The following is a 26,616-nucleotide window of genomic DNA, read 5'->3' as shown; positions in this document are numbered from 1 at the left end:
TATCATGTACTGATATTTGAAAAATATTAGTAATTAGAAGGATCTGCCTATTAGAAGTTAAGTTATACTGAATCTTTCTTCACCATATATAAGTTTATGAGTTAAAAACCATATCTGCATCTATTTAAATAGATATGTCTTACAATGACCACACACCCAAAGAAATATCCAAAACCTAGCCTTTCTACATTGCAAGACTTAAAGACCATGGCGATACTTGAATAAATTTGGTGTATCATTTACTCGAATTTTCGGTTTTTGAAACTGAGAAAATATAGAAAAAACCGTTTCTTAAAAACTCTCGACCCTTGCGAAAACAAAACATTTCCACATAATATGTGTTTTATATAAACACACTCTTTCAAATGAAAACGGGGAACAAAGTTAACTTTGATAAGAACTGGTTTATATACAACCTATCGTGAAACATATTATTAAGAAATTATCAAATCTGAAAGGTATTTCATTTGTTTAAAATTTATGTTTTAAATCAAATGGAAAGTACTTCATGGTAGTGAATACTTATGTTCAGTGTTTATATTAATGATAAAAGGCATATATAGATAGGCAATATAGATAGTAACAGAGACCCGTATGGTGGAAAAGTTTTAAAGGGACTGTACACCAGATTGGCCCCCAAAAATCTCAGGACAATTATCTAATAGAATGTGTTACGCTTTGATATCATAATTGTAAATAAAGTGCCAAAAATGTAAAAAAAAAAATGTGTCGGAGACCGGGGTCGAACCCGATTCGCCAAAATTGAAGTCCAGCGTCTTACTCACTGAGCTACAAAGGCTTATTCTAATCGGGTGACATAATTAAGCTATACACCAACCTCGGTAATATCACGTGATATCACCGAATAGCCAATCACGCATAAGAAATGAATTCTACCTGGTAGACATACCCAGTAAACTTTTTTTAATGGAAAAATACGAAATAACTGCTAAACTTAAATAATTTGCAAACTATGTGGTACTTTAATTAGTAAGTTTCAAAGCATTGTACACATCGATGCCAAGTTTATGCCAGTTTTCGACAATTTTCTTTTTTCCCCGCTATTTTATCATACGTGAGACAGCCCCTTTAATTTTTATGGCTATACAGCTACTAGACCTATTCAAATCACAGTCAATGCTATCAAAATGATTGCATCGAAATCATAAACGCAAGTTAAACACAGCATTGATAAGGTCCCTTATAACATTTCATCAAATTTATGATGAAAAACATGTTTTATATTAAAAGGCATTATGAACGATGAATTCCAATAAAGTTGATAGAAAAATATTAAGCTATCAGAGACATTATAGGTGGTTGCAAATATGCAGATACAAATTGATAAAAACAAGTCAAGGTCAAACAACTAAATACTTCCTCCTTGATAGTATTAACACCGAACAATAAAATGAGTCGCCACTTTATAATATCATGTTAATGTTATATTACGCAACATCTTATTAATTGAAGCGATTCGCTCATAATAATACACTATTTTCCTAAGTTATGCACCTGAAAACACTAATTTTATTATTAGTTAGCTCTTTGATTCGGAAATTGCAAAAAACAAAAAAAACAAAAACACATTTAAAGTATAAACACAACAGTTGATCTGGTTGTAGTGGGTACCGAACTTGCGCCGGTACAGTCAAGAAAAACAACCGATACCGTATCCATTATGCTGCATTCTTTCAGTTAGCGTAGGGTATTTGATTATTATTGTTTTATTAAGGTGCACTGCATATATAAATTTAAACATGTGCGAAAGTATGCGATTATTTTGCGGAGCAAGTGAATACAGCGTATGCCGTTTTTGAGAAGCTCGTTTCGTTCGTGACTGAACATGCTCACACACCAACAGATGTTACTACGCAGTACAAAGTGGTGCTAAGCAGGGCATTATACAGAAAAAGGCAGAATGCTTTGTTGCAACATCTAAAGTTTCAAACATATGTATCAATACTACTGCGTTACACTTATCTTCTAGTCTGTGTATTTGAACTTGGTGGATTATAGGGAACCGTTTATATAGAAATGATTATGTGCAAGGGTGTACGGAATACTAAGTAGTTCCGATGCAAGGGCATACCTGTTACAAGGTTACACACTAGTATGTACACCGCTTCATGTAACATGCAGGAGTTCATGAAATAGAATGCACGGCAATATTTAGAGATGTAAATATATCATTTTGATTAAAATTCTCTATTAAAACAATGGAGTTCAGGTATTTAATAAGAATGAAAACGTATGAATGCTTTAATTATTATATTTTTGCATCAACCTTTATTGTGCCTCTACTAACTATACTGAAATAATTATCCACTAATAGTAAATCTGTGACGTTACAACGTAGCAGTATTAAGTGGCATTCGGCTAAAGATCTCGTGAGCAAGAGTCGTAGTGTTTCGTACTCTTTATCAAATTTATGTGAGAAATTGACATCAGCTTTATATTCTATGTCCCTCGCTTGTGTTTAACATCTGAAAGTCTTTTTCGCAGAAATCTGCTTACTACTAATCATATCTAGATCATTTAAAAGGACAGGGACATATATATTTGTTCATTGTATAGATGACTAGCTCATGCAATTAACTAATACCTTGATGATATTATATAAAACATTTACTGAAAACCATTACGCGGCGGTTATCACATTCCCTTCCCTGTCTTAATGTCACAGTTCAAGGTATAAGGTTCTAGCCATAGATTTTGTGTCCGCTTCTTATTTTCTAAAGACATTGAAAGAGTTTCATGGAACTTGGGTTAAATGTTAACTACATCGCGATTACATGCAGAATAAACATTCCATGCACAATGCCCCAAGGGTAAGGCCACAGGTGTAGGTCAAATGTTTGAGCCATGAATTTATATTAGCTTCATAACTTCTAAACCACTTGATGGATGTTCATGAAACTTTAACTGGATGTCCACCTCCTCGACACTACACCAACAATCTACTCAATATCAGGTAGCGTCCACTGTCATGGAACATATTAAAGTAATCATTAGGTAGATATCTGCTTTATTTCTACAAAAAAAACAACCTTCTACCTTGAAAACTAAAATAGACTGTATTCACAAATAAACTGCAAGAGCTTATATCTTAGATGTTTTCCATGTTATACAACGCTGTTCAATTAGTTCACCCACAATCATTAGAACAGGGATTATTGTTAAGGCGAAATCAATACCGATAGTGTTTTTTTCTTATCGTATTATAAAAACGCTGCTTGATTTGCACAGTTGCCAAACAAATAATGACTTGCGTCTTCCTTGTTTCACTTTGATTATGTCTGGTTTGGATTTAAAAAAAAGAACATATCATCTGCAAAGATGAAGACACACTTTTAAAACGTTGTTATTTTTTCGATCACAATTTAGCTCAAAAAGAATCATTAAATAAACACGACGCAAAATAAACGATTTCTCTGCAGTATGTGCATACAAAGATAAAAGCCAACTTGTTGCAAATAGTTTACATCACGAAATATTTCATTTACAGCGCTTTTGACATGCAAAAGATATAATTGATAGTAAAGCATATTTTGAAAATACAAAGAATGCAACAATGAAGGTGGTTGATGTTTGCAAGCCTTGTGTGCACTAATCAAATTCCAGTGGTAGCACAGCTGCGCCAAGCCTAACCAAATTGGATATTTGAAACACGATAGACTGGCTATGATGTATAAGGTCAAGGATTTATAATGCAACATGTTTATATAATAGGTAATACATGCATCATACTTATATTCGTACTTTTGCACCTTCATATGAATAAAAAGAAATACTCACATCGAAACATTTTATTCGATATTTTAAGTATACGGCATCGCTTCATCTTTAATATTTTCTACAAATCGAATGAGTGTCACAAAAAGTTATAGTTTTTAATTTTTTACTTAAACTTAAACATGCATTTCTATGCAAAAAGTTTAAATTTTCCTCTGATATTATACGATATGCGTAAATTGATAGATGTGAAAGTTATAAAAACATCTGTTTTTAATCTTTTTTTCTAAAATTTGCGGCTATTTTCGATCTGAATGTTTACCTCATGATTTCGTAAAACTGCATTATTTATAACACAGTTTAAACCGACAAGTACACTATTATAAAGTCCCGAAACTAGATTTTAAGATAACAAATCAAAACAGTGTAATGCAGGTCGTTTATTAATAGATCAAGGTTACAGTCGGTGATATTATTAGATTTTCAAAAATTACAGCTATTAAAAGCTGTATACGTAATGTTACTGCATTATGTAAAGTCCCGGTATTATCGATTCGCGCTCACTCTTCTGTGCATTTCGAACATGACGGACGTATTGATAAAGAGGTTGAGTATAGCCAGTCTATCGTTATTGCTTGTCGTTCTTATTGCAGTATTATGCATTGTGTGGACTATGCCGGACAGCAATCAACCTGACAGTGACTCAGAGATATGTCTGCAAAATGATAACAATAATGTGGAATGTGGGAAAACAATCGATTTGTTACATGCAATGTTTGAAAAGGTAAATAATATAATCATTTGATTTGTAAGAATGCTACTGTCTGAATGTGCTTTTAATATGGCCTCAATTATTTTTGTTTTTATAAGTCTAGTTTTATATTCACAGTGTTCGGTGATATATTGGATAACTATAGTTTGTATATATTTTGCTAGCATAAACCTTAATCATAAAATTATTCATTCATCGATCTCTAATTCACTTCCTTGTTATTTTTCACTTCCAATAATATACATTGTAAAACACTTTCAATATGCATTCTAAACCCTGACAGGAAATTGAATCTGCATACGCTGGAGCTGAGAAACAGGAGAAAATCCAAACAGAAAAATACATAAAAGGTAAAATATTGTACATATATGCATGTTTATATTTGGTAATTACACTGCTTACGCAAGTGCACATTTCGACTTATTAATATAAAAAGTTACCTCTTTAATAAATTACATGTTTTTATAAAGTTTGCATTGCACTGCATTTATTATAAATATGAATATTGACTGTTTTGCAAAGTTTGCATTGTATATAATATATCTAGGTCATAAGCGGGTCGACCGATACTTAACGCTCTGTTAAATTGACACTCTAATTCAAAATCAATGCATACACATTTATAGCAAACATAAATTTTGACTGATAAGCCTTTAGCTACTTATTAAATAATGCATTTATGGAATATATTAATTACTGATAACAAAATTGTAACCATTTATTTAATAGCAGAAAGCGCAAAAATATTAAATGATTGGTGAATGCCAAAAGATTTATTGTGTTCTACTATAGTCTCATAAGGTAAAAACATGTTTTATGCTAATTGCTTTCAAATTCAACTCGGTATCCTTAATAAGAACCATTGTTTTCGACATGTATTCATCCTTTTTGGAATTTTCAAACCATATTAGAAATTGTTGTAAATCGTACTTGGGAGTAAGAGTGCATCTTTAAGATTGTTTGTGCTATTTAAATACTCTTCACGTATTATCTGCAAATCAAGATAACACATTCATGCAATAGTGTCAATGGCCTACAAAACAAAAGTGTATACGTCTAGTAGCAAAAAATATCTTGTATTACTAAACATTTGGTCAATATTTGTAAAACGCTTTTAGTCAAAGGACAAGAAAATAGATTTAACTTATATTAACACCAATACTATGTTTAATTTATAATTCCTATACTATGGACTTTTTAAAGATATCGAATAATGAAGCACAAACAACCTTTTAAATATATCATTTACTAATATACAAAACATTTGAGTGATAATATATACAATCCAATTTCATGAATCAAATGTACTTATTTACTTTGTTGGCCATGCATGTTGTTACATTTAAGGTTTAATAAGTGTTATGCTGTATGCATTCATAATATAAAGATGAGAATGTACATAATGTCAGTGCAAATCCAATCATTTTTTCCAAAAGTTCTTAGCTCAGTTGTGACTAAAGCCGACAGCTTATTGAATCACACTCCAGTCCGTTTTTTATGTATAAACCTGTACTGGTGGGAGGTCTTGGGAGATACCCTGTTGAAGATCGAACCCATGACAAAGAAAAATAAGAGGACAACCGAAATACTTGGCATCTCCTGCAAATACCTTGTTGTTTTGAAAGAGACATACTTATGTAGTTTTTGGTCAACAATCCACTGCTTGACCATTGAAAGTTATAGTTACAATACTTATTTCAACATAAAAACACATATTGGTTTCATAAAAAAATCACAAGTAATTATCAAATTCCGATAATAATTTGCTTAACTCTCTGTCAACAAACGTTTTTTGTACTGTACCGTGATCAATTTTTGCTTCATTCTAAAACAGAATAAGAATCATGAATGTGTGTGAAGTTTATTACCTTAACGTATCAGTTGAGAAAGGAGTAGGACAATTTTTAATTAAATATATTTTGAAGGTCGGGCATTCGATGTTGATAGCGTACATATGAATCTCAAAGTAAGACCATATGGGAAAACATAAAAACAAAATAATTAAATCAGACATAAAAATGTTATTTCAAACGATGAAGATTTGAAGCGACATATATGGTCAAATTTGTTTCGAATGGTAACTTTACCCCCGTGGAAAGTTGATTTATAAGCTCTCAATTGCACAAGAGATCAATTTGTCTAACAACGTGAATTTTGTCAAATAAACGCTACATAAGTCAAGACTTTCCATTTATACATATTGATTGTAGATGCTCTACAACACGACGTCCATTTGATGTCAGACTACAAAAACACTTTGTGGAGCATGAAGCCTTCTGCAAAATTAGTTGGCGTACGTGAACAAATAAAACATGTGCAAGGTAAGTGTTTATGCTTTTTGAATGATTTTGATTATTTATATATCTCTTTTTCTAAATTCTAAATTTTCTACCTCAATGTAGTTATACGTGTTTTAATCGTTACCGATCAATGCAAGTATGTAATTGATATCAATAAAAGATATTAAAATGAAAATTGGATTGGCAGTTCGGAATATATTTAAAATCTACCTGTTAAAAGTAAAAACATGATATCGCAAAAAAGCTTGTTAACATAAAAATACGCTTAGGGGACATAGCTCAATGTCAAATTGGGAAAAATCAGTTAATTATTTCCCTTTGTGCTGTTTAAATCTGTTTATGCATATTATTTCACGTGTTTATTAACTGAGATATCATTTTCAGGTAATGATTCAATAGCAACGGTCACATGTTGGCGTCACGACAAAGACCTTTATTACACAACTGGGTTTCAGAGATACGGAATTAGGTACCAAAATGGCAGATTAATTGTCCCTGTAAGCGGTACTTACTACATATACTCGTTCCTAGGTCTTACAGAACGACGTCTCACTGACGAAGGAATTCCCGTAGAACCAAAAAATATGCGAGAAATAAAACATGCATTACATAAGTATAACGTACTTGATACCGTTGACATGGAAATCGCATCAAATTTGCAATCTCGAAAAAACGCTTCGCGGGGTTACTTTAATTATTACACGAGTCAAATAGCGACGTTGGCGAAGCTTCGAGCTGGTGATGAAATATCAGTGATGCTTAGCGACGAAACACTTTTAGAAAACACGGGCAATAACTACTTTGGTTTGCATCTGATATGACATCTCCGGCATTGGAGCAGCGTCCCCGTCGCGCCGGAGGGATAAGTGTACAGGTGGCGTCCCATAATACCGTAGACAATCACTATTCAAAACAAAAAAATAAAACCTTGATATTCAGCGCAAATTAAACTAAGTTCTGCAAATGTTTCATTACACGAAAGAAAATCACTATAGTATAAAACAAATTAGACCAATTGAATATTTATATAAAATAAGGAACTTAAGTGTTGTCTTCTTTTATAATCTAAAGATCAATCCCACTGTCGACACAAGTGCAAGTTTTTTTTTATAAATTTGAAACACTTATAAACTTTATGCGGGGTTAATGTTTAAACTTTTGGCAACTGAGCTTGTTTCTAAAGTTTTTCAAATAAATATTCTAACAGATGAGATTTACGGTATAGTAAATACGAAGTATAATATTTTTCATCAAATCAAAAAATCCATAATTGTAACTGATTTATTCAGATTGATATTATGCACCGCCGCACAATAAATACACATATAAGTGTCAACACACTCGATCTAATAGTTACTTAGATATTGCACCGGAGGTACTTAACTACTATTAATCAGAGGGAAATTCTGCTTTTACTAATCGTATCAAGTCCCATTGTTTTAAAAATCATCCCTTTTCAGATGAATCACTCAGACAATTATGCATCACTCATACAGAATGTCTCATTCATAAAGAATACATCAGTCATACAGAATACATCAGTCATACAGAATGCATCAGTCATACAGAATGCATCAGTCATACAGAATACATCAGTCATACAGAATGCATCAGTCATACAGAATGCATCAGTCTTACAGAATGCATCACTCATACAGAATGCATCAGTCATACAGAATGCATCACTCATACAGAGTGCATCAGTCATACAGAATGCATCACTCATACAGAATGCATCACTCATACAGAATGCATCACTCATACAGAATGCATCAGTCATACAAAATGCATCACTCATACAACGTGCATCACTCATACAGAATGCATCAGTCATACAGAATGCATCACTCATACAGAATGCATAACTCGTACAACGTGCATCACTCATACAGAATGCATCAATCATACAGAATGCATCACTCATACAGAATGCATCAGTCTAACAGAATGTATCAGTCATACAGAATGCATCAGTCTTACAGAATGTATCACTCATACAGAATGCATCAGTCATACAGAATGTATCAGTCATACAGAATTCATCACTCATACAAAATGCATCACTCATACAGAATGCATCACTCATACAGATTGAATCGCTCATACAGAATGCATCACTTATACAGAATGCCTCACTCATACAGATTGCATCACTCATACAGAATGTATCAGTCATACAGAATGTATCACTCATACAGAATGCATCAGTCATACAGAATGTATCAGTCATACAGAATTCATCACTCATACAGAATGCATCACTCATACAGAATGCATCACTCATACAGATTGAATCGCTCATACAGAATGCATCAGTCATACAGAATGCATCACTCATACAGAATGCATCACTCAAACATAATATATCAGTCATACAGAATTCATCACTCATACAAAATGCATCACTCATACATAATGCATCACTCATACAGAATGCATCACTCATACAGAATGCCTCACTCATACAGATTGCATCACTCATACAGAATGCATCAATAGAACAGTTTGCAGCATTCAGTCTGCACCACTCAGACAGTTTGCATAACTAATATATTTTGCATCACTCATCTTGCATCACTCATTCAGTTTTCATCTCTTTTTTGCCTCACTCTTACAATTTGCATCACCCATTTTTTATCACTCATACATTTTTCATGGCCGTTAAGGTTGTTGTTCAATGTTGTTTTATTTAGTTTGTATCACTCAAACAGTGAGCATCATTCAGACAGTTTGCCTCACTCATACTCATAAACTTTACATGTACTTACACAGTACTATAACTATACATGCAGTTGAAAACAATATACTACTTAAAAAGTTGCAAAATTGTTAACGGTATTATGGGACTTGCTTGTACCAACAGATGCTCCAATATTTCGAAAAATCGACTTCAATACATACACATGACACTATACTTATGTCAAAGATATCGACAATAACGTTCCCGTCTAAAAACTATCATTGTCTGTAAGATTGAATGATAAATAATACTCCACGACTCACACGCTAAATGTCATTATAGTTTGAGTACTACGCATTATCAATCCAGCTTTAATCGTTTGGTGTGACGGTTTTACTTTTGTTTGCTTATTGTTTTATCTCTATTAGAAAAAAAGATAATTTGATCTTATCGTGACATTTTCGGCTAAAGTGACATAGTAACACATACTTTTTACTCAATTGTTACATATTTATAATGTTTGGTCAATGTATTTTATAATCGAATGTTGTTAATATCATTTCGTATTTGTGCTATACTCTAGTGTGTAAATAAAAGAGCATTCTTATGAACTGATGTTTTTGTTTGTTTGTATAATAGTGCATTATTTAGTGTGAACAACTGATTTCATCATTGAACATCCTTGAAAATTGTTCGATTCCCGGCCTGTGCGCATGTGAGTTTAGTTTGTGGTCACCAAGCCGGAAAAGTGGGTATCTCCGGGTACACCGGTATTTCCCCGACATCACAAGACCACACTCTCTCGGAACATCGTGCCAACAAGAGTGACTTAGTATAAGCTATTATTGCTTTCTTCACAATCGTTGTAAAATATATAACGTTTTAACTAAGCCATAAATAGCCAAGTTAAATATAAAAAAGGCATCTAGCCCTGCCTATCTAAACCAAATATAAGACACGGGCATGGAGCCCAGGCTATAAAAGCCATTCATCACAAAAAGGCATGTAGACAAACCTATCAAAGCCAATTATCAAAAAAGGACAATCCCAGAGCACACTATTGACAACGGCAAATAATTTGGCCGAGTTCCGTCGTGAAAGCACTTGAAAAATCAAAACTGGGGGTAGCAATAACGATATTGTATCGGCGTCAAAGCCAATGTGCGACCGAAATAACACTTTGCTGTCACCGATGTTATACCAAGGCACCACCGATATGCCACTCTTGATCGATGCTATAACGGAGTGATACAGTTATGTATCAGTCACATTATCCAGCGATGGGGTATACGATGGGCAACCGATGCGTTTTTTGATAATAATGGCGTGGTTGCCGGCCGGACACCCATAGTAATCGGACGGTGACTGAGGCCATCAGGCGAATCGGTGGGGGCATCGGGAGAAAATAAGTTGTAGTTAAAATTCAGCGTATCGCCACCGATGCCCCACATCGCTCCTCATCGGCAAGCCATCATTAACACACCTTTCAAGGATCGGGGGATGTATGGCCGAGTGGTGGGCAACAGATATCGACCGATTACTGGTCGATGTCCGACCAAACATTGGCCCAAAGTCGACCGATGTACGAACGATGTTCACCAATGTATGATCGATGTAATATACATCGGCCGATTACCGCTCGAACATCGGTCTATGATAAGCGATGCATCGCTGGGCCTTTACATGCGGAGGAAATACTTGAAGTCTGACGAATGCTCTGCCTCAAGCTCCCTCATACGAGTTTCGTACTGCCCAAACAGGGCTCTTCTCAAGATCCAGTCTCGGACCCACCACCTTCTTCGTCTTGGGGCTCTTTGTCGCTCTCGTTCTGCTTCTTCTAACAACGCCGCCAAGATAACGCCATGTTGAAGCTGGGCTTGTGAGAGTTGTTGCTGCTGTTTTACTGCAGTACAGTGAAACTGCGTTCCCTCAAACAAGCGGTCGTTCGAGAACCGGCGTTCCCTCGAGGTCGGAGCTTGGTCCCGAACTTTTTTCCTTCTATTTTACATATAAAATATACCCTCGCTGCATCGAAACCTAATTATGTCGAGTAGTCGAGCAATATCCTCGGTCCCAAGTACACAAATCGTGCAAAAAACCTTATGGCTCCCTCGAGGACATAATTTCACACTTTTTCCCGAACGCGTGTTCCAAAATAAACAAACAATTGCTAGGTATTAAAATTTTCGCATGTTGTAAAAATTGCAATGACAGTTGAAAGGCAATTTGATAAGGTGTGAAAAACCGTTTTTCACTGTTAACGCATGACTGATATTAGTTGATATGGGCATTTGAGATGATAATTATGAGAAGTTAATGACGAGAAGTTAATTGTGATAAATTTAAATGAGTAATAAAAATATCAATAAAACACTACCATATCGATCCAACATCGGAATCTCCGAAAGGAATTCCCTCTTGTCACTTTGCGTCACCTTACGATTAAACAGTTTCGCGAAACCGACAAGATGCGCCAATTAACAATCCTTAATTTTGCGAAACTTAAATCTGACTAATACCACGATATTTACTGTCATTCAAATATTGCTTGTTACGAAAATGTGCTTCTTTGTTTAAATAAACTTTTCTATATATTCATTTTTTTTCTTTTGCGTTTTACATTTAGTTTACGACAACCTTTGAACATATTAGCACATAATCGGTGTCTTAGTAAACAGTCTGTTTGACGACTTCAAACTTTTATATTTCATATCAAACTGGAAAATTGATAATCGGGTCGTTCGAAACATCGGTTCCCTCGAGGATTTGGCTCGGCCCTGGCGACCTCGAGCGATCGCAGTTTTACTGTATAACATAGCTAAGAACGGTATAACATATTTAGTACATCGGCGCAACTACGTTATCACATATGTACCAGTACGCCACCAATCCACAACGGGGCCCTACCAGTATTTTACCGACAATTACGAAGCCATGTCACAGTGCAGCTGTTATACTGCCGTTTTCGTCCCGATTTCTCACTCCGGCAGCGCAACGGCAGGATTTTTTTAAAAATCACACCGTCGTCTGTCATTGCTAATTATTTCGCCGATGTACCCACGATGTCCTTAATACCATTCCTACCGAAGAAATAGATAATTGCACTGCCGTACAAGCACCGATCGCCGGAAATCGCCAGATTTGGTCTCCGGTATAGCTCCGGCAAGACAAATCGGCTAAATGTGATATGCCTTTTAAGCCAAGTACAACATAATATTATTAAGTCTATATACAGAAACAACAACAACAGCAATACTCCAGTCCCGGTCCGTAATAGGATGTTTTGCGTTTAATACATTTCAATTATTCTAAATGATAACAATCATAAATTTAGTCATCATTATGCTACATCATTTTCCAACTGATCAGATCAAGCATTTTAATTTAAAATCCGTAACTTCCATGTCTACATTATATTCACACGAATAGTACGTAGATATTCATAACACCCCATGTAAAAACTTTTGGTATGCTAAATCAGTGAAACATAAAATGCAATCCCAAGTCTTTGTATACCACAACATGATATTTTGCCAGTTCGATCTGGCATCTCTTTAACTTGGTCTGGACAGCTGGGACAGGCGGTTCTACCACCTAAATAGCAGACGCATTAATCGTATCATCTAACATTTGTATTACACTTTGGTGTTCATTGTCTTTACTCTGAATACGGGCTATCAAATGGATCAATTTGCCAAAATAACAGTATTAAATCCTCTTTTTGGCATTAACTTTGAGTCGAACCGACTTTCGAAAAGACCTAGTCTGAATTTTAAGAACACAAATTTAGCGTCAAACGCTGCAGATATCCTATTCAATTTCTTTTCGTGCCAGACCTGCTATATCACTTTTGTTTACATATTGTTTTTGGTCAAACGCGTCTAATTCTCATGATGATTAGATATCTGAGTGCAAACATTCGTAATGCTCGTAAATGGTTCATATATTTATACATGCATATGATGAGAGCAAAGAGAAGGATGCAGTCTGGGCATTTATAATGGAAGAAAGATTGTTAGTGGAAACCTTAGGGGAATAGCTGATTTTTTTAAACATACTTCTAAATATTTTATTCGAGAATTTGGAACCCATATAGCCTGGGTATAAATGTATCGCATAGAACTTTGGATGGCAAGCTGGATTATTTTATGCAGATATTGCAGTCATAGGATTATTACGAAAACAGCGAATAATATATCGAGTTTTTGGTGTGACTATGTTGAAAATCAGCTTTGGGTGTTTTTATGCCCAAATACGTAATTTATAGATACATTTGTTGACTGGGTTGACTTACATTTTGATATTGAATCTTAAAATGGAAAGGGAACTTTCGGAAATACAGATAAAAATCAGAATGCTTGCGTGAAATATTGGATTTTAGGGGAAATGAGCGCATTGTATAGACACTAATAGTTAGTTTAGCCTCCCTTTATTGTAAACGTGCCGGTATCGCAGAAGAAACTAGTATTGAAACGTGCAGATGTAATATCGCTGCAAATAAATTTATTTTAAAAATTAGCAGTAATATTTGCAGTATTGCTAAAAGAGGCGGTATCGCCGAATTATTGTCATTGCGGAAGAGCAAGAATGACAAAGCAGAATTGATTTCAAGTGGACATGTAATGCGCTAAATAACACGGCATGATATGATATAATTTAATAATTTTAAACAATATCACGTAATTAAAATAACTAATATTCGTCCGATGCAAACCTAGCCAACATGGAGGCATTGAATGTGTTAAATATTTTTGTTTTGATTTTAACTGTTTTACGAATTTGGATTATTTAAATGTTGGTGTTCTCTGTAAATATACAAAAAACATATACTAGTTGAATATGCAATTTTCTTTTGCTAGTGGAGATGACGAACGGGTGACATGTAGAGGCGTCGAAAATGTTCTGCAAATGAAAATAATGCCTTCATAAAAGATAGATTGTTCATTAAGCAATCTTATAAACTTTTTTTATATTATTTAAGTGTATGCATTGCACATACAATAAATGCCATGTGTATATATTAAATTGCATTATGTGTGGTACCTATTGATGCATCACTGTAGAGCATCTAAGAAATATGAAATGTAAAATTGTCTTTCTCATTTATTTTCTGCATCATTCCTTGTTTGCAGGAAGTCAAAAGAAGAGCTAGAAATGGTCTGCGCAGTAAATCAAGTGAGTTGATTGACATCTGACTTTTAAAATAAACAGTTTCGATCGAACTTTCGGCCGTAAGGATTGTATAGTATAAATTAGCTTTCATTAAGTATTGGTATTGAATTAGTCTGAACTATAATGAAGTAATAATGTTTTAACATTAATTGAATATTTCGTAGGTGTGCTTGAAAACCTTGGAGATGAAGAATGCCTCGTCACTTTGGATATATTGTCAATACTGCTAGACGAGATATCAAAAAATTAACAAGGAATAAGTATTACATATTCTAAACCAATGAAAACCCTTTGTAAAGAAAACCCTTGCACTAATTTAAAGTCATCATCAAAGTGCTGTGGTTATTATTTCAACTAATTGTGCATATGTTTAAAATCAAATAAACGCGAAAGTTATTTTAACTCATACAGGTTTATTCTTTATTTAAGGTTTCTGTATGGTGCATTGGCTTGCCATCATGGTGATTTCAGACCGCAAAGGATATTTGTCATCCAATGATTGATCCGCACTAATTGCGCGATCAGATTTATATCACCTGGCCTTTCAAATATACAAGCCAGAACAAAAACTATCAGCACAGGAGGCGTTTTTTAATTGAAGGGAAGGGGACAGCTTAAATTTACATAAGTCAATATTGCATTCAATTGCTGGTGACACGAGGCATCACATTTTTATGTTGTACAACATTTGACTGTAAAATGTGTACTTTTATTTTATTTCAAACTGCTTTCCAAATTTGTTTCTAATATTGATAAGTCAAGAATGAAATTTAGATAGTTTGTGTTAACTTGCCATTTGTGATTATTAGATTCTTTCACAATACAATAAATATCACAGTTTGTGGCAAATGAGAGTGCAAAAATGATAAATAGGTCAAGGTAGATCAACATATTATTTTCGATTGATATGTTAAACACTAAACAAAAGATACACTGCAGTATCTGCATTGATCGTTTAGTATAGTTTTTTTTGCAATCTTTATTTCACCTTTCTACTTATACTGAGTTTAAGGAATACCCGCCGGTAGCAATTCAGCCACGTTATAACCAGTTCACCGGCGCAGATGATTGCTAATATGTTTGGTTAGTAAAGCGAGTTAAAACTAAATTTCTACTTGTACAACAGTATAAATATGGAATGTCGACCAGTATTTAAATCAGGCACGTCACAATCAGCACATCAGCGTAGCTGATTGCTTATGTGGTGTGTTGAGGGTAGCAAGTTAATTTACTTTACTACTTGAACAATATTCGAAGAATTCTCGGCAGAAAATAAGTATCTCTTTAGCCCATTCCTCAGGGCAGATGACAGCTTATATGTTGTGTTCAGTGTACAATACTATGTGATATTTTGCTGCTTATCATGTTTTTATTCGTACTTTTTATCGCGGCAAATTTTTCTGATGCATTCAATCTAAAAGCCATTGCAAAGTACAACTGCCAATTACTAGTCTGATTTACTTGAACATACGGGAAATTCCACTGGTCCACTGTAGTGATGGTTGTCTTGATATAAACCAAAACGCTGATCCTATTACATACATAAATATGGAAAATTACTACCGTAGAGTTAATCATTTTTGTATTATTATTTCAGTCGCTAATAATAATTTGCTCTACAATCTATCGACTGTATAGTTTGTCAATGTGTTTGGTTTTTCGACACTGCATGGACACATGTCGCCTTTTCATAGTGGATGCTTGTCTATCTGTTGCGCATTCCTGCCCACTCCATATCTCGTAGCCCCCCTAAACATTCATTAAACTTTGGTCAATGCTAACCGCTTTGGGACGACGTGCGGAACTCACAAGTGAGATCGACTTAACGTCAAGAACACAGTTGAAGGTAAAATATTCGAGCCATATAATTATTTTGTATTCGTTTCGTATCTGATGAGTCCCCAGAACGATTTTCATTGAACTCGGGTCAATTGTTCGTTACATCAACTGCTGGTTAAATATGATTACTTAATGCGCTTTGTCATCGTCTTGTCATTGTTTTATTCTACTGCCAGAGACAGTGCCAGTAATAAGACATAATACCAAATACTTAGCTAGTTGATCAAAAAACAGATCATCCAGCTGCGCCGGACCTTAAAGGGACTAGACAGCAGATTATACAAGTGCATAAAAAATGTATTGTCAAACACTTACATAAAATCAATAGTGTCGTGTTCAACTCATTATCACATCACTTACGACACGAGTACCCGTCAGTTTTTGCGTATTTTTTCATTTTAAAATATATTGAATTTGTCTACCACGTAAATCCCAGTTAATTTAAAAAAAACGTCGGTATATGTATATGAACTAATTACGTGACTTTTACATCGTATTGTCAACATATACTCGCAGCATACATATACGTCTATTTAATTATCCTTGCATTTCAATTAAGCATAGATTGGATCTTTTCGATAAACTTATCTATCCAGTCTTGAGTTACAGATCGAAAATATGGGGTCTCAGTAACAGTTCTCAAATTGAACGAATACACTTACGTTTTTGTGAAGAATTGTTAGGAGTTCGATTACAGAACTAAAATAATTTTGTTTATGATGAACTTGCAAGAACCTTATTATTATGTAAAAGGTCGGTTAATGTCATAAGATATTGGTTAAAGATTAGATATTGGTTAAAGATTTTAACAGTGAACACTGTAAAATATGTTAAACTCATGTATGATAAACTTTGTATGCACTTAGAGGAAAATCAACATTGCAAGTCCTAGGCTTACAAAGACATTTGTTACAAGCATTAGGTTTTAATGATGTATGGCTTAGTCAAGGAGTTGATGAATTTGTTTCTAAGTATGTTTAAAAAAGAGCCACTGATAATTATATACAAATTTGGCAGTCTGGGCTCAGAGAGTATAGTAGAGCTCGAAATTACGTGCATGTGTCGTTATTTAAATTACAACCGTATTTTTGTAATGTAAATATAACAAAATACAAATATGCATTGTCTATGTTAAGAATGTCAAGTCATATGTTGAGAATCGAAACAGGTAGATGGCATAAACCAACCGCAACACCTTATAATGAAAGAACATGCCTATTTTGTAACACTATTGAATACGAATATTTTTTACTTGAATGTCAAGTGTATGCTGAATTACGAGAAATGTATATCAAACTTTTTACTTTAAAAGTCGGAATATGTTTATTGGGTTGATGACCTCTCAAAAAGCTGATGTTAATAGAAATTTGGCCATGTATGTGTATAAAGCGTTCGAATTACAAAAAACTTTTCATATGTATTATGAGTAGAAAACATATCCTCTTTTCGCCGTTAATACATCAAGTCTTACGACCTATGATTTATTTGTATAACAATGTACGTTTTATAATGTGTATACTCATGGACATATTGTCTAATTAAGGAATGAATTGAGGGATTGATGTCATTATCGGGGTATGAACGCATTTGGGCTGGTCAAAGTGTGTGGAGTCCTACAATAAATGAATATGTCTTCGACATTTCCGGAGTAATGAAAATGTAATTTAAATTTGAAGTACTTTTTCTCCCACCTCAAATAAGTAGATCCAATAATTTAGCTATGCTAGAAATTCTTATCTTGCACACGGGCGAAGATAAAATGCCCGTATGGAACTTCTTTTTAATGGTCTCCACATTGTAATTACCTCCCTTGTTAAAGATTGTCGTCTGTAGCATTATGAAAACATTTTCTTGTGGTAATATTTAGAACGCTAATTAATTATTTCTCGCTTCAAATGTCACCATAAAACTGTTATCACGCGCCTTTCAAGAAATAATGCTTCACTCTCCCTAGAACTATTTAAAGACCGATTTGACTAATAACATCATCTGAATCGCTGCGCGCATATCTATGACAACCACGAATTATTGCATATCCATGCGCAATTATTTTTACTAAGCACAAAAGAGTTCCAGCAAAAAATACAATTTTACTTAATTTTGTTTAACCGAGGTGGGAGAAAAAGCGTCTACCATAGCCGCTCGTGTAAGATAGGTTCATCCCGACCCTCGCGCAGGGTGTTTTGCGGAAACTCGGTAAACCTCGTTTCCGCAAACACCCTACGCTCAGGCCGGGATGAACCTATCTTACACGAGCGGCCATGGAAGATACTTATAATCTCATATATATTTTCCAATATTTGCCCTCTTTGGTGAAGAAAGAACTTCAGTCATTTAATAAGAAATACATTGCTGCATTGTCAAATCACACAAAATACGTTTATGAAGCGTGAAGTTTTTTACAATGACGAAACGGTAAACTAACGATAAAAACTTTTTAAGCTCATCAATGAAGTAAAATTGAAAATCACACTCTAAGATCACCTTGATTATCAACGCAGTTTAAATATTTGTCCTGTTTGAAGGTCACGATATTTTGGCTATAGGTGGGTATGCATCACTGTAACATAGTTAAACTATATCCAAGTGCGTTAAGGTTTTTTTGGTGACTTATTTTTTGTATGCACTTCCTTTCTTTATGTATTGTATGGCTGGTATATACGATTTAACATATCTAATTTATTTAATAAGATACGTGACAACATAGCGAAGGGGTGCTTTGAACTATTAACCATTGTATAATTGTCATAGGGAAATCGACACATGTGTATGTTCTTTAAATTCAGAACCTTATTGTTTGATAATCTAGTTTCATCTGCATGGTCACAATTTCCACTCTGATGTATTTGTTAAGGTTTGTTAAAAATGACCTAGACGTTTCTATTCTCATGGAAGCTTAAAAAAATAACAATATAATTATAATTTTTTTGAAAGCATTTGATTATTTGAAGATTTGCGCTTTGCAATAAAAATGATTCGAACAAGGGCGTTTAGTTGATATTCGATATTTTCTTTGCAAAGTATATCATCTTCTCTGAAATGGGAAGCCTATGTTTATCGTGCTACATATCCGCGAATAGTGACACTCAATATCATTTCATATTAAACGGGTCAGTCTCATATAGAAAATCGAAACAATTTTTTTTTCGCTATTTCGCACATTTCATATTTTTTCTCCATAAATCCGTATACTGTAACACATAATTTATTGGGGCGGACTTGTCATGATATAAAACATACTTCGAACCCGCCGTGTAAACATGTCTGACAAACTTCTTACAAGGTTGGCTGGAGTCAGTTTATTGTTATTGCATGTCGTCTTGATTAAGGTGCTGTTATTGTCTGGAATATGCCACAAACAAAAAAATACAAAATTATGGCAAAAATCTAGAGTGTGGCAAAACAACAAATTGCACAGTAACATAGTGAACTGGCATCTTTTACACCATTTTAAAAATAAATGGATGACATTGCGTCGAAAGTAAACGTTAAAACTTAGCAGAGTTTTCTTAATCTCCCTTCCACACTACATTTTCTATAATTTATGAATACTTATCCGTAATTAACTCAATATGCTTTAATGGCAAAACATATGTTTGTCTCTTAATTGAACTCGTCAAAAATACAAGACAATGTTCTAAAAAGATGTAAAAGATTAAAGTATATTATTGTGCATATAATAACAAACATGATATAAAAAAAACAAACGTTAGAAATGCCTGAAATTGAAAGCATTGTAGGGAATCCTTTTGTTATGTTATGTTGACATAACAGTTATTTATGATGTTGATTTATTCTACTATCAAAATAGCTCAATGCATAACGTAAGCACCTGAAACATTATTGATATAAATATAACACACACTGATTTTATGCCTTTTCAAATCGCATTGTTTTCACTGAACAGTGCTCACAATAATCGGAAAAGTTAATCAAAACTTAAAATCTACTTTAATGACTTGTTTGTCAATACCCCGCATTTTAAAAAGGAAGTGCAATGCACTGATACCCGCTTAATCCTTTACCTTTAACACAAATCATTTATTCAACGGATACAACTGCACTTTGGAATTCGGCAGTTGATAATATTTTTCATATATTGCAGTAACCTGCTCCAAGTTAACTAGGGCGGTACCTGAACTACCTTATATATGTAGGGTGCAAATATGGCGTACATGAGCGCAATGGATGTGTTCAAGTTACTAAGTGTTTTCGTTTTAATTCTAATTATTTTACAGATTGCAAGTTTTTTTATCTTTTGTAGTGTTATGGAATTTCAAACAAGATTTTATCCAAGATGACATGTATTCTGCAATTTGCGACCCTGCAGTTGACAATGGAGATAGTAAAGATGTAGAGGCGTAGAAAGTGTGCTGAAAATAGAGATAGAAGAAGTATAAATAGAAATCACAGTAACCATTTTTATAAATAAAAAGTTTATGCTTATATGCATTATACAAATAATAAATGTCTTACATATATATAATAGTTTGGTGATTGCATCGAGTGGTAGCTTTTTATACAGACATGGGGAACTCATAATTAGATGAAAGTCCTATACATTTTAACTATACAAATGGGTTAAATATATGTTGAACATCATTCCTACTTTGCAGGAAATCAAGAGAAGACATAGATATGGACTGCCGACTGAATTAAGGGAGTAGGTTAACAGCTAACTCATAATATAGTGAACTTTCTTGTTCAACGTTGTGAATTTAAGGATAATACGTATTCAGTCTTTGAATTCATTTACTTAATTTCTAAAGAGTAATTATAAACTATAATATTATAATTATGAATTTACATTCAGTGACTTGTGTTGTAGTTCTATTTGAAATTCTTGAAATTGACAAATGCCTAAACATCTTGAGAAATATCGTCAATATTGCTGAATGGGTTATCAACAAGTAAATGGAGAAGGGAATGGTGAATAATGAAAATATGTGTATAACTATTTCGATTAGTTTCAATTCGTCATCATTGTGTTGCTGCTATGACATTTACGAGGACGTTAGTTCAACTGATTTAAACATACTGTATCAGTGTGTAAAATTCAAATTAAAGGGGAAGTTACTTAAAGTTATTTAAGTTATTATAAGTAAGGTATTTACCAAACGCAATATCTTTTTAATAAAAGACTACTAAATAATTGTTTTCATACATTCTTTTCATATTTTAGGTTCTGGTGTGGTGCATTGGCTTTCCTTGGGGAATTCAGACCAAAAAGGATATTGGTCATGATGGATCCGTACATATTGACGAAACTGGTTTATATTATCTATTTTTTCATATGGTGGTCACAAATCCTGGAAATGAAACAAGATTATCGGAATCCGAAAATACACAAATAGAGGATAGAATCTTACATAGATCTACAAATAGAACAAATACAGTTTTAAGAAATACGAAGCATAACGGTTGCCAAGCCAGAACAAAAACTATTAGCCAAGAGGGTATGCATAAATTAAAAATTGTGCGGTTAGCGCAGTGGTTAGCGCACTCGCTTCTTACCAAGGCGACCCGGGTTCGATTTTAAGCTATCTTAGCTTTCTTGACAATCGTTGTAATACATAACGTTTAAACTAAATCCTGGAAATGAAACAAGATCATCGGACTCAGAAAATACACAAAAAGACAGTTTTGAGAATTGTGAAGCATTGCGGTTGCAAAGTCAGAAAAAAACAATTTATAAACCAAGAGGGTATGTTTAAATTTCAGGAAAGGGAAAGCGTTCATTTACATACGTCAAGTATGCAGTCCATTGCAAGCGACACTGGACATCACAGATTTATGGCTTTGATTGGGCTTTTTGTTGTTTTACTTTATTTTTCCAGTTCAATTCCAAATGCTTATCTTAAAATAATATGAGTGAAATTTATGTGCAGATATTAAATTGTTCTGTGCAAACATGTACGTTATGTATTATAAGATGTTGCTCTTAGGCAATCTTTTCATTTCATTGATTTCATATTTCATTATATATCATTGATTTAAGAGTCATTCTAGATGTGTTTGTTTTACGATTTCGTAAATACCATTGATCACTTTCTATATGGATCTGCCTATTGTTCAGTGCATATTTGTCCAAAAGTCTAGCTAAAACATGTTATTTTTGATAACATTACCTTTTACTATGTTCCGGCTCTACATAAGTGCATTGTTGAGTTCTTGTCAGAGCATTCTTATTCTAAATTGAAAATTGTTACACTGGTGCATATTGTATGTATATGAAAATGGCCGGTTTTAAATGAAGCAGCATTATGATACGATTAAGCTTTCCTATCCATGCTTAATTTTGAGGAAGAGAATTAAAATGGCTATGCCTTTCAATGGCCCGAATTTAAAAGAGATCTTACAATAACCTTTCAACATGTCTAACAGTGGTCATTAATGTATTGATAAGGCTTGATATGACATCCAAATAATCTATTATGGACTTTAAAAAGCAACTTTTGTGTCAGCTATGTAGACTACCTTGTCAATATTTAAAAAACACAAACATGTTCAATAACAGGCTAATCTTTCGATTGATAAAGAAATATTGCCTAGTTGAATATTTAACGAAGTATATAGATACTGGAAAATTTACATCAAAATACGCATGGAAAAGATTATTGATTCGCAATGTAAACGCATGAGCTACGATGAAAAAAATATCGAAAATAATCCGTTATAAATCTTATATGTTATAATAGCTATTCGCCACTATGGGGCATTGCAAAAACAAGACCAAGGCTTCTTTCTGTTTGTAAATTAATATTGAATGAACTAGGAGTGTTTATCTTACGCCAATATGATCAGATATGTAAATCCTGTCAATTGTTAATTGATAAAATGTGTGTTCATCTTCTTCTGTTTTGTCACAAGAGAGAAAAATGTCGTAAATTTATTCGGGATACGGTATGCGAACATTGTCGTCTCGAGACATTTCAGGCGAGATTATGACAATGATTTGTTCTGACCAATGTGCTCACTTGTTTGCTATCAGTACAGAAAGTGATAACGGCTGCTTAGTTAATTATCCAATTACGATCGATGTTCTTAAAATGATGCGGATAATTTAAATGCACTTGTTTTTGTTGTTGATTCTTTTAAATTATGTAAAGCTGTTTGCTTTAATCTGGCCTAACAGGGTAGGTTACAGTCTGGGTAGGGTAGACAGTCTGGGTATGGTAGAAAGTCTGGGTAGGGTAGACAGTCAGGGTATGGTAGAAAGTCTGGGTAGGGTAGACAGTCAGGGTAGGGTAGACAGTCTGGGTATGGTAGACAGTCAGGGTATGGTAGACAGTCAGGGTATGGTAGACAGTCTGGGTATGGTAGAAAGTCTGGGTAGGGTAGACAGTCAGGGTATGGTAGACAGTCAGGGTATGGTAGGCAGTCTGGGTATGGTAGACAGTCTGGGTATGGTAGAAAGTCAGGGTATGGTAGACAGTCAGGGTAGGGTAGACAGTCTGGGTAGGGTAGACAGTCTGGGTATGGTAGAAAGTCTGGGTAGGGTAGACAGTCAGGGTAGGGTAGACAGTCTGGGTAGGGTAGACAGTCTGGGTATGGTAGAAAGTCTGGGTATGGTAGACAGTCAGGGTAGGGTAGACAGTCAGGGTAGGGTAGACAGTCTGGGTATGGTAGACAGTCAGGGTATGGTAGACAGTCAGGGTATGGTAGGCAGTCTGGGTATGGTAGACAGTCTGGGTATGGTAGAAAGTCTGGGTAGGGTAGACAGTCAGGGTATGGTAGACAGTCAGGGTATGGTAGGCAGTCTGGGTATGGTAGACAGTCTGGGTATGGTAGACAGTCAGGGTAGGGTAGACAGTCTGGGTAGGGTAGACAGTCTGGGTATGGTAGAAAGTCTGGGTAGGGTAGACAGTCAGGGTATGGTAGAAAGTCCGGGTAGGGTAGACAGTCAGGGTAGGGTAGACAGTCTGGGTATGGTAGACAGTCAGGGTATGGTAGACAGTCAGGGTATGGTAGACAGTCAGGGTATGGTAGACAGTCTGGGTATGGTAGACAGTCTGGGTATGGTAGAAAGTCTGGGTAGGGTAGACAGTCAGGGTATGGTAGACAGTCAGGTAATGGTAGGCAGTCTGGGTATGGTAGACAGTCTGGGTATGGAAGAAAGTCAGGGTATGGTAGACAGTCTGGGTAGGGTAGACAGTCAGGGTATGGTAGACAGTCAGGGTATGGTAGGCAGTCAGGGTATGGTAGACAGTCTGGGTATGGTAGAAAGTCTGGGAAGGGTAGACAGTCAGGGTAGGGTAGACAGTCTGGGTATGGTAGACAGTCAGGGTATGGTAGACAGTCAGGGTATGGTAAACAGTCAGGGTATTGTAGACAGTCAGGGTATGGTAGGCAGTCTGGGTAGGGTAGACAGTCAGGGTATGGTAGACAGTCGGGGTATGGTAGACGGTCGGGGTATGGTAGACAGTCAGGGTATGGTAGGCTATGAGCCTTCAATTTTTTCTTTTTAACGTTAATAGTAAGACGTCCTTCAAAAAGAATCACTTTCTATGAGAAACCGTTATGGTAGAAGATTAAGTCAGTTTTGATTTAACGACCGTAAACGTTTATTAGCCAAACGGTCTTTACGAAAACAACATAAATATACAATGTGTGTTAGTGGGTTCTTACCTAACGCTGATTTCAACCGTGGAAACTGCAAGATTAATCAATCGTCGAGGTTCGCTTTAAAAATGGACTATTTTTCTCTTTTAAGAAACTCCTTCGAAAAAGAATTTCACTTCATTTTAAGAACACTGTTCAAGATGTCTTAAACTCGATTATGGAAAGTAACGTTCCTGACTTCTTGTTAGCGAGACATCGATAACGCGTAACCCTATCCCCTTTAAAAAAACAAAGTTGAACGCAATATTAAGTTTAAGTTAACTTTTATTTTACAACGATTATGAAACAAGTTACAACATCACTAAACGTATCACTCTCGTTGGCACTATGTTACGCGAGAGTGTGGTCTTGTGTCGTGGGGGAAACCGCAGTACCCGGAGGAAACCCACATATCCGGCTTGATGACCACAAACCAAACTCACATACGCCCAGGCCGGGAATCAAACCCGGCTCGCCTTGGTGGGAAGCGAGCGCTAACCGGGCCTGATATTTGTTACACCATGATTTTATTACTAAGTAAACACACTATATCAGAAACATCTGTTTAACAGTCCCTTATGTCTTCATTTCAGCTACAGCTCTAGTCGCAGTTTTTATGATAATCTTATAATGAATGTGGCTTTGAAAAAGAAAAAAAGCTTTTCGAAAGATGAATATCACACTATTCAAGTCACCAATAAGACAGTTTTCTTCACTGATCTTTTATTTTCCGCATAAGCATTTCGCAACGATGAAAGCAATATTTTTCAAATATTTCAATTTACATATCGTTTTACCTTTGATTCGATTTTGTTTCCGTTATGATGTACTTAAAACAAATCGAAATCAAAGGGAAACATCGGTTTGACGAGACTCTCTTATAAAAACTCATTCAAAAACGAGATAATACTACAGTAATTATAAAATATAATTGAGTAAGAAACTAAAATTAATGGATACAAGAAGGCATCGTATGTGTGTCGCGAGCGCGTAGTTCTTTATCTGCAACGTCCAACAAACCGACTTTCCCCTGCCCGTCCACCAACCCATCCTGTTTGGCGTTCGTGTGTTCTATACGTTCGAAGTTCGCTCGCCATCCAACACCATCGTATCCGCCTCTCATTTGCATTTTTTACATAGACCACATTTAAGGGGCTCAAATTCCACGCATGCGCAGTTCGTCGGCGTTGGGCAACGAGATAGAGCGTGGTCAAAACCCCTAAAATGTTGTCCATGTAACACTTCCAGTGAGAGTGAAGTGAGCCTGGCCTGTTGTTCTCTGGTCAATACACTACATATTTTTCGAATGCATACGCTGTGATGTGATCGGGCAACCGACCTTTAAACGAAATGAACGCGGAACTCAACTTCTGTCTCCAAAGAGGAATACCTTAGCTTCAATACCGCTATTCTAACTCTCTCTCGAGGACCTCTACGCGCCGCTACATGTGCTTATGGCGGTCAAGCCAACACACAAAACTGGCAATCATGTAGACGAAACAAGTGACCTACTGCAT

At 35.1% G+C, this 26,616-nt stretch overlaps 1 protein-coding gene across 1 annotated transcript; it reads left to right on the top strand.

Moving 5' to 3' along the window:
- Positions 1-4,304: 4,304 nt before the first annotated feature.
- LOC128219963 (uncharacterized) lies at positions 4,305-10,099 on the top strand. The gene is made up of 4 exons (XM_052928176.1): positions 4,305-4,519; positions 4,791-4,857; positions 6,718-6,828; positions 7,192-10,099. Exons 1-4 carry the CDS (start codon positions 4,319-4,321, stop codon positions 7,626-7,628), a joined length of 816 nt encoding a protein of 271 aa, XP_052784136.1. The 5' UTR covers positions 4,305-4,318; the 3' UTR covers positions 7,629-10,099.
- The last annotated feature ends 16,517 nt before the right edge of the window (positions 10,100-26,616 follow it).

This window comes from Mya arenaria, chromosome 15 (genome assembly GCF_026914265.1).
Source record: "Mya arenaria isolate MELC-2E11 chromosome 15, ASM2691426v1".
NCBI lineage: Eukaryota > Metazoa > Mollusca > Bivalvia > Myida > Myidae > Mya > Mya arenaria.
Note: the sequence above shows the minus strand (reverse complement) of the source record. Positions and strands in the feature narration are given on the sequence as shown.

Excerpts from the sequence above, each read along its gene's own strand:
- LOC128219963 (XM_052928176.1), top strand. The coding sequence starts at position 4,319 with ATGACGGACGTATTGATAAAGAGGTTGAGTATAGCCAGTCTATCGTTA. Across the intron at positions 4,858-6,717 it reads AACAGAAAAATACATAAAAG|ATGCTCTACAACACGACGTC; the intron begins GTAAAATATTGT and ends TATTGATTGTAG. Across the intron at positions 6,829-7,191 it reads ACAAATAAAACATGTGCAAG|GTAATGATTCAATAGCAACG; the intron begins GTAAGTGTTTAT and ends TATCATTTTCAG.